Source organism: Argentina anserina, chromosome 6 (assembly GCF_933775445.1).
Source record: "Argentina anserina chromosome 6, drPotAnse1.1, whole genome shotgun sequence".
Classification (NCBI taxonomy): Eukaryota; Viridiplantae; Streptophyta; class Magnoliopsida; order Rosales; family Rosaceae; genus Argentina; species Argentina anserina.
The window spans coordinates 31,056,779-31,070,828 of record NC_065877.1 but is presented as its reverse complement, the minus strand read 5'-3'; the positions used below and the strand labels follow the sequence as shown (position 1 = coordinate 31,070,828).

The window sequence follows — 14,050 nt, the reverse complement described above, 5'->3', positions numbered from 1 at the left end:
TGTCCATGAATCAACTCAAGTGTTACCGTGGGATGCTATGGAACCTTGTTTGATGACAGAGAACAACAAAATCTCAGTGAACTACACAAGTGAGCAGTCGGTCCAAAACCGAGCCACTACATGCATTGATGACGTTTTCGCTTATTCCGTCGCACATGAGATCATATCTGAAGACGACGTTGAACCTCGCTCTATAGCTGAATCCAAACGCAGAGCAGATTGGCCGAAGTGGAATGAAGCAATCCAGGTAGAACCTGACTTATTAGCGAAGAGAGAAGTCTTCAGAAAGGTTGAATTGACTCCAAGAGATGTTAAACCAGTTGGACATAAATGGGTCTTCCTTCATAAGCGTAATGAGATGAACGAGATCGTGCGTTATAAGGCAAGACTCGTGGTGCAAGGATTCTCACAACGACCTGGTATTGACTATGAAGAGACTTATTCTCCTGTTATGGACATCATTACCTTCCGCTACCTTATTAGTCTGGTAGTGTCCGAAAGACTAAAAATGCAGCTTATGGATGTGGTCACATCTAATCTCTATGAGGATCTTGACGCAGAGATATACATGAAAGCTCCAGAGGGACTACCTTTACCTCCATCAAGTGCCTCCAGACCACGGAGTGCTCATGCAGTCAGATTACGTCGTTCATTGTACGGGTTGAAGCAATCCAGAAGAATGTGGTACAATCGGTTGCATCGATACTTGGTGAGAAAGGGTTATAAGAATGATGAACTATGCCCATGCGTGTTCATACAAAAGACAAATTCCGGATTCGTCATCGTTGCGGTCTACGTTGATGACATGAACAAAATAATCGGTACTCTCGATGAGATTGAAGAGACCGTGTCTTATTTGAAGTCGGAATTTGAGATGAAAGACCTAGGGAGGACGAAATTCTGTCTCGGCCTTGAGCTTGTGCATAGGGCCGACGACATCTTAGTGCATCAGTCAAATTACACGCAGAAGATGCTTCGACATTTCAATATGGATCTATGCAGTCCATTGTCGACTCCCATGGTCATCTGAAGTCTAGATATCAAGAAGGATCCATTCCGTCCTAAAGAGGATGATGAAAAAGTTCTTGGTCCTGAAGTTCCATACCTTAGTGCAATTGGGGCACTATTGTATCTTACTCAATGCACTAGACCGGACATATCTTTCGCAGTAAACTTATTAGCTAGATTTAGCTCCGCGTCTACGCTATGTCATTGGAATGGAATCAAGCATTTATTTCGGTACTTAAAAGGTTCCCTTGGCATGGGATTGTTCTACCCCTATTGCAGAGAGAACACCACCACGGTATCTCCCCACACCACCGCCGTCGCAGACGCCGGCCTTGCTGCAGCAACGCCGCCGGCCACCATGGCGTGGAGACCATGCACGGTTCCGAGAGTAGCAACCGGTCTCGTGTAGCTCCTTCCTCCAATGCAAAGACTCCAAACAACTTGTTAGTTGGTTATGCCGACGTAGGGTACCTCTCTGACCCTCACAAGACTCGTTCTCAAACCGGTTATGTATTTACCATTGGGAATACGGCAATATCTTGGAGATCCATGAAGCAAACTCTTGTTGCTACTTCTTCGAATCACGCAGAGATCATCGCTCTCCATGAAGCAGTTAAAGAATGTGTTTGGCTACGATCACTTGTTCGCCATATTCGTGATTCTTGTGGATTAGTCTCTACAACTGATCAACCTACGTGCATTTATGAAGATAATGCTGCTTTCATAGAGCAGACAAAGTTAGATTTCATCAAGGGAGACAACACCAAGCATATTTCGCCCAAGTTCTTCTACAACGTTCAACAACAAAAGTTCTTGAATGTTCAGATCAATCAAGTGAGTTCAGAATCTAATGTTGCAGATTTGTTCACCAAGTCTTTGCCTAAATCTACTTTTGTGAAACATGTGAAGAGCATTGGCATGCGTCGTTTATCGGAACTTTAGAGTTTGGTAGACTTCAGGGGGAGTCTACATCACATGTTAAGATCTTTAAGTAGTTGGTGCGTTGTGCTATTTTTCCCTTCGATCAAGCTTTTGTTTTACCCAAGAGGTTTTTGTTTTGCTTGACAATGTTTTTACCGAGGCAACGTGGTGCGCCATGCAACCTAGGCATGCGACACAAGGGGAATGTTCCGGGAGAATTATTATTCTACCCTTGTGTGTGTCTTAGCCTAATAGGTTTCCTGTTAAGAGATAGATTAACATCTCCGTAATAGATTTGGACTCCGAATCCTACGGGATTGTGGTTTTGTACATGCCTATATAGGCCCTCATATCATTCAATAATACACAATATATCGCTATGATTGTTCAAGGCTTCAAGCTCATGTCATAAAAGATTGTTCGTGTCAAGCCTAGCTTGTTGTTAAGTAACTTAAGTCTGTATCACTATGTGCAATGTGAGTTGTTTTGCAGTTTCTATATACTTTTATTCAACAATTTTACGTCCAAAACTATGAAGTATACTCTAATGCGATTACCAAAGCAAACATTAAGTAGATTCAAAGGAGGCGACGTAGCTACTTGTTCGTTTTGATTGGGGGTGTGTCCGTATACAGATTTAGTCACCAGCTATATTAATAATGTTCCTCCCATGTCGCATAAAAATATTCATTTGATTGAATGCGGTAGCTAGAACCATATAGTTTATCATGCACGTTAATATTAAGGAGGACAAACTAGAGACTATAGACATTTGATCTCAACAATGTGATGAGTATATTTGATCTATTCTGCCAGAAAAGCATCACTAAAGTTCTTAGCCAGTTATCGCTGAAGTAACTTGAGGAGAGAAAATGATACAAAGTAAAGATGATATGTCTCCTTAATAAAGCAAAGTCCTGACTCTTGGCTTATAGCTCAAAAACGTGCAATGTCTATATAGAGTTACAGTTCTAACACTTCGGCTGATCACTTTACAGTGGTGTCCTTTCGATTTAACTAATCTAAAAACTGCATTATTAGTCATTCCCTTTGCTTAAAAGCCAAGCACAATCTTTCAAAGATACAAGAATCTCTCTATCTTCGATCTTGAAACAAAAACAAAACTCAATCTATGATGAAAAAGTGCCAAATAATCCATCACACTTCACAAACGACACTTCCACTTCCACCTGAACCTTCATTTTTCTACTCCACCAAACAATAGACTCGGCACTGCCGTGCCTTCAAAGCTAAGCACTCATCATCAGCCATGATGCACCATCAGCTTCATCCATCATTACCAACCCTTAAATGTTAACAAATGCCTGCCAGCCAATACAAACTCTCCCCCTCCTACTCTGATTACTCTCGCTCTTGTTTCCAACATCAATATGCTCTTCCTCTTCTGCCTCTTCTTTCTCTTTTCACTCCCCAGTGTCACATTTTCTGCACATTGCACCACATCCACACCCACTAGAACCTATGAAAAATGTATCACCCTCCCAACTCAACAAGCCTCCATAGCATGGACATACCATTCCCACAACTCAACCCTAGACCTCGTTTTCTTCGGAACCTTCATATCGCCTTCCGGCTGGGTGGGGTGGGGCATCAACCCCACCTCCGCGGAAATGACAGGCACTCGTGCCCTAATCGCCTTTCCTGACCCTAACACGGGCCAAATAGCCCTACTACCTTACATCATAGACCCGACCGTCAAACTCCAACGTACCCCTCTCCTCTCCCGCCCTCTCGACATCCACCTCATCTCCTCCTCCGCCACTCTGTACAGCGGAAAACTAGCCACCGTCCATGATGGCGCCGCCGTCCACATTTACGCCACATTGAAGCTCACACAAAACAAGACAAGGCTCAACCACGTGTGGAACCGCGGCCTCTACGTCCAAGGCTTCTCTCCAACCGTACACCCAACTAACCCCAACGACCTCTCCTCCATAACAACCTTTGACGTCAGGTCAGGTTCAACCGCCACACGCCACACCAACATTCTGACCCTCCGATCAGCCCACGGCATCATTAATGCTGTTTCTTGGGGGATACTGTTGCCCATCGGAGCAGTAACAGCTCGCTACCTTCGACACGTCCAATCACTAGGTCCTACGTGGTTCTACGTCCACGCTGCGATCCAGCTCTTTGGCTTTGTGTTAGGGACTATAGGGTTTGCTATTGGGGTCAGGCTTGGTGATATGTCACCTGGAGTGCAATATGGTCTGCACAGGAAGCTAGGGTTTGCTGCATTCTGCTTGGGAGCGCTTCAGACTCTGGCGCTGTTGTTCCGGCCGAAGACGACGAACAAGTTCAGGAAGTACTGGAAGTCATACCATCATTTTGTAGGGTATGCTTGTGTGGTGCTTGGGGTTGTGAATGTGTTCCAGGGTTTTGAGGTGATGGGAGCTGAAAGGTCTTATGCTAAGTTGGCTTATTGTTTGGGGCTTTCAACTTTGATTGGTGTTTGTATAGCATTGGAGGTGAATTCATGGGTGGTCTTCTGTAGGAAATCTAAGGAGGAGAAGCTGAGGAGGGAAGGTTTGATTGGAGCGTCTGATAAAGGCAGTGGAATAATCCTCAATTGATCGTCACATACATTTTAGTCTCACAAAATTTGAATACCTTTTGGCTTTAGGAAAATATAGTATTTCATAACGTCAAATTGACAATGATGTTGCAGTATCTAAGGATGTGAGTAGAACAATGGAAAACAGTAAACTACCAAAAGATTACTAATTATGTTTTTAAAAAACATCAAAATAATTGTCAAGAATGGGATTCGAACCCATGCCCTTTCGGACCAGTACCTGAAACTGGCGCCTTAGACCAACTCGGCCATCTTGACGATGTTGACAGTTTAACATCTGGCAGGTATTCTAACTCTTGCATAGATGTTTCTTCCATTGTTTCTGGCTCTACCTAGAGATCGGACCTGTTGCCACAGTCTGGAACAGTTGAAGTCACTATACGAGTACTATGGGATAATGGTAAAGCTTGGACTTTAAGAAACCAAACCAGTTTGTACTTAGTACGTTTTATTTTAAATCCAGTTTACGAAAATCGTTTTACTTAACCAAGGTTTATCTATCTCTACCCATTTTAGTTGAATGATTATATGCTTTGCAAGTGATGTTATATCTTGAATACATTTACTGCAGCTCATAAAGGTTGAAAATAGATTAGGCTACCAGTTCCATGCATGTAAAAGAGTAAAAAGTTCTAAAGGTCTTAATTCCCATCCCATTCTATTTTGAACTTTTGGCCTGTTATATTCGAGTCTTCAGGGAATGAAATAAAGCTAAAAGGGGCAAATGAGAGTAGAAGGAACATTGGTCTGTCTTTAAGAGTTCACTATCATTCAAGAAAGGCTTCCAAAGTTAGATCTTAGCCTCCATTTATAGTGCTTTCATGATAGTTCAACTCATGTCCTTAAATTGCCCGGCCACAATCCACTCAGACATATTCTTTGATGGGAGAAAAGAGTACCAGTGGCCCTCACTGTAATCCTCTGAGACATTAGTGGAGGGTGGACATGATTCTACTTACAGAGTGAACTGATATGCATTTCTTTTTGTTTTCTTTGGTTCGTCGAATCAAAGCCTATCAAGAGAAGAAAACAAGAATCAAGCACTTGTTCTGGATAGACATACAAGTGATCTATGACCTGAATCGAAGGAAATTCAGGACATCGTGTTGAAAAAATATGCTACTGATGAGTGTAATTCTGATAACTACTCGAAAGGAGGTGCAAAATACCTTCTCACTCTTAAATAAAAATCTTTTTTTTTAGGGGAATGAATTGACTTCATTTGGCGACAACGTCATGCACGGCCACAATGACTATTTAGGTGACAGATGACTTCTTATACAAGCTAAACCTAAGTAAAACAAATAAATGCGCAAAACGCGCATATTATATAAACTGAAAGTCTGAAAATGTCCGAACGAAAACAGAAAGCACTAAAGCAAAAACTAAAGCATAATAACTCTCTTTAAACTAAACGCAAGCTCTAAACTTAAGTACCAAGGGCATCAATTGCGTACTCTCAATGTAAGAAAGAACTGAGTGAAAAGAAAAGAGAGAGGATCTTTCCTGGTGTCGCTAGGAAACCACTCGACCTCCACCTCCACATAGAAGCTTGCAGCATCATCCTCTTCCTCCCAGCACTGCTCCATGTCCTTAGGCGGCTCCGCAGCATCGTTCCCTCCTCCCTTGGTGTTTGTAGTGCGTATGAGCGCCACCAAGGACGTCATCTCCATCTCCGCCTCATCCTCCAAACTAAGGTGACGACAAGCAGATGCTTTCTTGTTCCTCCTTCCCCGAGGACTACCTGGTTTGACTGGAGAACGCCGAATTCCGAGCACCCCCGTCACCGTGGCTTGAAGCCCCAGTTTCGTTTGTGATAGATTTGTTAGCCCAAGCTTCAGTCCATGCCTCCCTCGTTTCTACGAAGGACCTGCAGCATCATCATGTAGGCGGCGGCCTCCCGACACCGGACTGAGTCGCAAAGGAGACTACAACACATGCACCAAGCGTTTTTCCGACAAAGTAGGAGGGATAGGAACGACCGCCGACGACTCAACAGGGGAAACTAGGTTTGCATCACCGGAACCCTAACTTCAGGAACAATCACAGGAGGATCCGCTTGTTCAGGCAGAGGGTTCTCTGCCTCCACAACCTCTTCCTCCGCCTCCAAAGGGCACTCCAGGCCGCCGTGGTTTATCATCATACACGTACGGCAGCGCCCCAACAACCGCTCATAGCGATAGGTCACTGAGATGACATCTTCCGGCGCTATACGCAAACAGCGATCCACATGCACCAGATTATTCAGTGGAAGAGTTAGCCAAACCCTAACCACCCCTCGACTAAAACTATGAGCATCGATCCTCAGAACTGGACCAATTGTTTCCCCCACACGTCTTGCTGCCGCCGAAGTGTGCAACGCTGGTGGGAGGTTCTTTATCTCCACCCATAGGCCATATCCAAACAAAATCGAGTGGAATGGCCATGATGTCAAAGAAAACATTATAGTCGTGAACAAGATCATTGCCCTCTGAAAACCCCCATGGACCCTCTTGTTTCACATGATTGAGATCCTTCAAGATTCTGAAAGTAAATAGGTATCGATCTCCACAGACCTGAATTTCCACCGGCGCTGTAAGACACCACATAAATCTGATAGCTCCCCGGAAAGCATCAAACAGAGGAGTACGCACTGTGTGGAGCTTTCCGACTAAATAGAACCTTGGAGTCACGAAACCGGCGTCTGGGCACTTGAGATTGCCCAGATCCATTGGTTCCTCGTTGGATAGAGAAAGCTTAGCCGCCAGCCGAGCAGCCATGCAAGCAACTGAAGCAGTTGAGGTTGCCATTGAAGAGAATACGCCGCACAACCAAGAAATTTTTGTGAAAACCCTAACCCTAGCAGCCGAGGCTTTTAGAGAGAGGGAGAGCGAAAACTTTGGTCGGTTAAATTTTTTAATTTGAGAACTGTTGATGTATGGAATAACTGAACAATGAGTCTTTGAACATATATATGGAAAGAAAGCCAATAACATGATGTTTCTACTATATTTCTAGTGAGGTAGTGACAAAGTGTCAACAAGAAACTGAAACACTAAATATCACCAGCCATTAGCGTAAGAACCAGAACGATTTGGTGCAAGGAAAAGGCGTCATTTCTAATACTATTTCACCAAAGCAAACACAAACAAGATCCAAAAATTTTAAAATGTTGCATACAGAATTGTTAAAGAGTAAGAACCGGAATATGCAATTGCTTATTAATGGGGTCCCTAGATGGGTAAACCCTTAAATGTTTCACACTAATAAATCAACAGTATTCTCAGGTACAATGAACAAACCAGATTGATGGGAGAAAGAATTAAACAAGCATTCTCTGACCAGAACTCACAGCTTTGCCAGAGATGTTACAGATATAAATCTAAGGAAAAAGATATATATCAGTCTATTTCTTGTTTTTTTTCTCTCTTTTTTTTCCCTTTTTGGTATCGCCGCCTCACCGGAGATGCATGATACACTTCTGACTATATCCCGCAATCTGATTTTACATCTCACTCAAAGACCAAAATGAAAAAAAAATATAAAACCTAAAATGATAACTCAAAAACTCAAGCTTTAACACAAAATCCATTTTAACTTCTACTCTAATTTTAATTCTTCAAACAGGCACTCCAGTTAGCTCTTACTAACCAAATTTCTCTTATCTGAGCTATATGAATGAGGGTGGTGTCCAAAATTCACAATTCACCTGCTTCACCAGATTATCTTCACCTACAATATCGTGGTATCAGAAATGATGATCCTAGGCAGCAATTCCTGAAAGAAAAAAAGAAAGGAGTCTGTAAGTACTACCATATTGATAATCAATCCAGTGAGCAACACATTTTCAATCATAATTTAAACGAATTTTTCAATGATGGCAAATTTGCAAGATAGGTGGAAAATCTGAATCTACCAAGGACAGTGAATACAATAAACAAACATCATTCATCATTATGTGAGCGAACGCAGAGAAAGAATCCACTGTCATGCCAAATAAGTGTATAACTGTATTTGACTTGTGTATTCTGTTAGGTCTACGTGTACAAACAAAGCCTATGGCTACACACGCACTGCTTCAAGATGAAATAACGAAAGCCAAAGACTACTAAAATATTCTATAAGGAAGAAAAAAAACCAACTTCGGCTTTTGATAGTTCATGCTGGGATTCTGCAAAGGGAAAAAGATAACATATTGCAAGATATAACAGTTGCATGCAAAAACAACTTTTACAAGAGACAAAAGTAAAAATATCTACAATCTTCCTATCACACGCAGAAAAAACATTAGTAAAAAAATGTACAATCTTCCTATAGAAATAATTGAGCACAAATATCTGTGGCATCAACTAAAAGTACGAAAACAGGAGACACCATACTGCCACATCATCACCATGAACAAGGTAGAATACGTCTCTTCACAAGCAATAACTGATTGGCAGTTGGGAACGCCAAACCACAGATTATCAAGAGGGGTATATTTATATGGAATTAACAGGACAAGAATGGCCACCGGCCAGCTGCAACTCCCTCAACATCATAAAGTATCAAATCAAATTATTGCACTAAAAATAAATCTGAAGCCCCTTTCTTTTATGACAAAGTCCCAGTGTTTCTTCATTCATCAATAAACTCAAATAAAGCATGATAGATCTATGCCTCAAATAGTCAACGTCATGGATCAACAACTGAGTATAAAATTAACATGAAGTATTACTTAAATGCAGCATTTCAAATCACCTCGTACTTGAAATGCAGTGCATCACACCGCGAAGCAAACAACTTTCACGCAAGGTTTAGACGATGTCAGAAATCACCAGTGTAAGATGGGCAAAGTGATATCCACACTCTGACACTCCCAATTTACAATAAACAATACTTTCCTATTTTCTATATTATTTAAGGATCTTTGCTTGTTTTCTTGTGATTTTAGCACAATAATGAAAGAGGAGTGTGTAATGGATCCAGATTATTCTACACTGAAATTAAATTATCAACATACAACAGCACCATAAACTAAATCATTTCTATGGACAATATCACTGTGAAATATTTATATATTTCAACCAACCAATCAAAGCACAAAATATGAAGAAAAAGATTAATAACAGATGTTGAGGGAGATATTAGGCAGTAATGTTGCTGTTACCTGTATTTGACTGTCTCTTATTAACACTATATCCACCAACATAACCAGGAGCACTTTTAGCTGAAACGTCAGAAGCTGCACTGCCAAGTCCATAACCAAAGGGTCCAGGCCCATCTCGCTCGGAATTTGATGATCGCCAAGTGGGATCTCCATAAACTGAACCACTACTGTAAAAGTCATTGAAGGCTCCATCAAACCCACCATTTGATGCAGCAAACGATGATGCAGGGGCTACGTTTGTACCACTGTTTCTTCCATACCCTCCTGATCCCAAACTGTAACTGTTATCACCGGCTCCATAACCAAGATTCACACTATTGTTAGAAACATTGTTTCCCCCACCTTGAGGTGAAATAGCCGAAGATCGCCAGTTAACTCCAGTATTGCCTAATGCACTTCCTCCAATGCTGCCACTTCCTGAACCCATGTAAGCGTTGGAATTTGCAGAATTAGAATTGAGCCCCCCATTCCCCCACAAACTCCGAGTCACTGAGCTGAAAAAGGATGAGTTTCCTCCATTACCCCCATCATAACCAATGGGACTGTTAAACCTATTTGAATTATTGATATAATAAGGGCTCACTCCACGCCCATAGCTTCCATTACTATTATAATTTGCACTTCCCCCAAAACCTGGGTTGAGACCAGGCTCAAAATTCATTCCCACTCCATAACCTGAACCAAATGGAGGAATTCGACCACCAACTACTGGACTAAATCTACCAAGACCATAGCCTCCAACAGTACTTGGAGTATATCCCTGAGTATAGCCATTAAGGAAGCTGTTGACCCTACTCAGACCATAGTTATATCCTCCAAGTGGGCTGCGGCTGGGTCCAGGTGATAACTCTTTAGGAACTGCACGCTTGACTTCAACCATCTTCCCATTCAGTTCATGAAAGGTCTTAAGCAAAACCTTATCCACTGCTTCCTCTGAGTCATAAGTGATGAAGCCAAAGCCTCTAGGCCTCTGTGTGTTATGATCATACATCACTACAACATCTGTGATCGTCCCAAACTGTTCAAAGTAAGTTTTGAAGTCACCCTCTGTGACAGTGGATGCTAAGCCTCCTACAAATATCTTTCTTGTACGGCCTGGACCTGGAGAACCTTGGATGCTCACACTGCTTCTACTCATTATATTCTGGTCATCCCTAGGGACAGCCTTTTTCGCCTCAACCTGAGGACAGAGAATGCAAACTTAAAACATATGTCAAATAACATGAGCTCTGGGATTAACTAATCAGCTAGATGATAGCAGTAATGCATTTACCAATCTTACTTTCAAGAAAGAACGAAAGAGTTTTTGCAACTAAAATATCAGACCCTGACTCCTATTATACAGTGCACTATCTTTCACATTTGAAGTGCTCAGACAAAAATGCTTAATCATGATGCTATCATGTATGTGAACGTAACACCACAACTGAACGATAAAACTACATTCATTCAAAAATTCAAAGAACAGCATTTTAATTACCATCCTTCCGTCAATGTTGTGCTTCTCCATTATGACAGTGTCCGCAACACTAGGGTCAGCAAAAACTACAAAACCAAAACCACGAGCACGGCCTGTGGTCCGATCCTTCATGATCACTGCCTCTACCACCTCCCCGAAAGTACTAAAGTACTCTTTCAGACGCTCTTCATTTGTGTCCCAAGATATGCCACCAATGAACAATTTACCACTGTCGGATTGCATTTTCTCTGCAAAACATGCCACACGAATTCAAACCTCAGCAAATTCACGAATGCCAACCAAAACTTGCATCAAGTGATCCAACTCAATCAAGATGCAAACTTTATCATAATCTGACAACCAATTCAAACAAAGACAGGGTCTTTATTTATCAATCATTGATCCAATAAATCTCAGACTACAAAGCACAAAACTTTCTGATGAATTCAACACAATCAATGCAGAGAAAATCCAATCCAATCCAAGCTCCAGCTATCTGAAGTCAAATGCGGATTAGTACATAGCAAACCAATCAAGCTAGAAAGAACACTACCTTAATATAAAGTATTACAAACACAGATTGTAATCCGATTCAAGAAACAGGGTAATCCTGGATTCAATTATGAAGCATCCGATCCTTCACCGATCAAAGACTGCACCCTGAATTAAGTAAACCCAGAAACAATATCAATCAGAAAAGTGAAGCAGGATCCAAATCTAAACACAACAAAAATTCCCACAAAAGAGATGAAACAAACAAATCACGAATCCAATAAAAACGAACCGTTTAAAGAGAAACCAGATGCGAAATCTTGGAAGGAAACTAAGATCTGAGAGGAGGCAGCGTAGGAATAAGAACAGAGGGCATGCTCAAACCTCCTCTCTGTCTATATATTGCCCTCGTCCAACCTTTTTATTTGTTCTTTCAATGGTGTTTATTTGATTACCAAATGCAAATTCAGTTACCAAACAGATGGGTAGGAGATTATAAAAAAGATTAAAAGAAAAAAACAATGTGTATTTGTAGAGAGAGAAAGATAAGGTGTTTGGGGAGGTCTGCAAGGAATATATAGGAGGAGAGGCAACTCTGTAAATTGGCAAGATGAAGATTTTCACCTCCTTTATATTGTCCCTATTTTTTAACCTTTTGGGATTTTGTAGAATGTGTGGGTTTGATTTCAAATTTGAGCACAAGTTCTCCTCTGAAAATGCCCAAACAGAGAAATCAGAGAGATTTGGGCAGTGAAAAATGTGGGTTTTTCTCTGATCTGATCTGATAAAATGGGAAGATTTACTGGACCTTCTCCCCTCTGTTTAACTTTTATGCATGGTGGAAAACATCAACATTAGTAGCCGCATATAGGGGTGTCATGCATCACATGAGGCTGCATAAATTTGTTTGAAACCAGCTTAGCCCTTGATTTCCATCACTTTAGATTTAGTTTTTAGTTTTGTACAATGTGCATGTGCTCAAGTTTAAGATTCATTATTTCATTTTGTTTAGTGGTGCAATTATAACCAATAAAAAAAAGTCAAATTATAAGAATAGTACATGAATTATCCTCCACTAATAATTAAGAGTACTAACTTTCATATCTACAATATTAGTACATGAACTATCGAATTTGAACAACTTTTTATACATCTCTGTTAGCTTACCGATACAATCATGCCATTACTAAAAATATGAAGAGTAGAGTGGTATACCTCATCTTAATCTTAATCTTACCTGATACACTGATTGGAAAAGTCAGTTCTCTCTCTCTCTTTGTGAGATCAATGACATTTGATTTCCCGGACTCACCGTACTCAACAATGGAGAAGGAGGTACTTTAGACTTGGTGGAGATCCACCCATATATTGAGGTATGAATAAAGTGCTCACTCCGATGTCTTTTAGGGGTGGTTAAAGAGGTTTGGTAGTCAAATTTATTGTACTTAGAGTTTATGGGTTTGGTGGAAGGTGAATGGTGTTGTAGACTTAAAAGGATAAATACCACAATTAGGATTTACTACGGAGGAAAGATCCTACAGTTCTAATAGTATGAGTATGCAGTATGAGGGAAGAAGTTATGCTTCTTGACGGGGCTAAGTAGCTGACCTAAACAAGCCAGAAGTAATATCAGTAAGGAATAAGGGTTTATCATAGTAAAATGATGAGAAAATTGGAATAGACGAAACTGTCATTTGCAAATATGTCATGTGATGGTAAGTTAACGGTGAGCTAACAAAGACTATCAAAAGTGGTTCGAATTTGATAGTTCATATATTAATGTTGTAGATACGAAAGTTAAGTACCCTTAATTATTAATGGAAGATAGTTCATGTACCGTTCTTGAAATGTTGCCAAAAGAACAGGATATGAGTAGCTAATCCTATCCTTGGCCAAACTAACTAACAAACAAAAAGAAAAATTTAATAGCTAGTTCTTACTTCTTAGTACCATACTACCATCCATCTCATTTAGAGGCCATCCCTGATTTTGCTTTATCATAAAGAAATTTACCAATGAGGTAAGGACAAAATCTTTAGCGGAGAAAGAGAATAGTATCACGACGATTATCCACACCTTTACCCGTTACGACTAGAGTATAATGACTCAACTTAACTCTTGTGGAAATATTATTTATATTTTTGTATCTCTTTCTTTAAATATGCATCAATGTCAATACAACGCGGATTGAACAATTAATTTGAATGTCTGAGTATACATGTTCTTAATTTGACTGTCTAAGTTCATTTCTTTTCCTCTTAATTGAGATAACTTTGTACTTCGTCAATATCTCATTCGACGCACTGATTTAGATGTTAAAGGAATGAAAAAGCTAACTCAAACTCCCAAAAACACTACCCATCTCATAACTTGACATGAAATGCAACTGAGACCAAAATCTTGCATACTTAAATAAAGTCGTCACCATTGGCAATACACAACCTCT

The 14,050-nt window shown here is 40.7% G+C and overlaps 2 protein-coding genes and 1 non-coding gene across 4 annotated transcripts; 1 reads left to right on the top strand and 2 right to left on the bottom strand.

The window, feature by feature from the left end:
* Positions 1 to 3,278: 3,278 nt before the first annotated feature.
* Positions 3,279 to 4,992, top strand: LOC126799482 (cytochrome b561 and DOMON domain-containing protein At2g04850). The gene has a single exon (XM_050526690.1). The coding sequence runs from the start codon at positions 3,321 to 3,323 to the stop codon at positions 4,521 to 4,523; it is 1,203 nt and encodes a 400-aa protein (XP_050382647.1). The 5' UTR covers positions 3,279 to 3,320; the 3' UTR covers positions 4,524 to 4,992.
* Positions 4,703 to 4,783, bottom strand: TRNAL-CAG (transfer RNA leucine (anticodon CAG)). The gene has a single exon. It is a non-coding gene; the product is annotated as a tRNA-Leu (tRNA).
* A 2,696-nt stretch (positions 4,993 to 7,688) lies between the features above and the next one.
* LOC126799146 (heterogeneous nuclear ribonucleoprotein 1) lies at positions 7,689 to 12,165 on the bottom strand. Of its 2 annotated transcripts, XM_050526275.1 has the most exons (5): positions 11,897 to 12,163; positions 11,666 to 11,772; positions 11,134 to 11,360; positions 9,654 to 10,833; positions 7,689 to 8,281 (listed from the first exon to the last, which is right to left on the bottom strand). In XM_050526275.1, exons 3-5 carry the CDS (start codon positions 11,353 to 11,355, stop codon positions 8,268 to 8,270), a joined length of 1,416 nt encoding a protein of 471 aa, XP_050382232.1. In that variant the 5' UTR covers positions 11,356 to 11,360; positions 11,666 to 11,772; positions 11,897 to 12,163; the 3' UTR covers positions 7,689 to 8,267. The 2 variants fall into 2 exon arrangements, with proteins under 2 accessions (XP_050382232.1, XP_050382231.1); XM_050526274.1 differs by lacking the exon at positions 7,689 to 8,281 and having other exon boundaries at positions 9,616 to 10,833; positions 11,897 to 12,165.
* Positions 12,166 to 14,050: the final 1,885 nt, after the last annotated feature.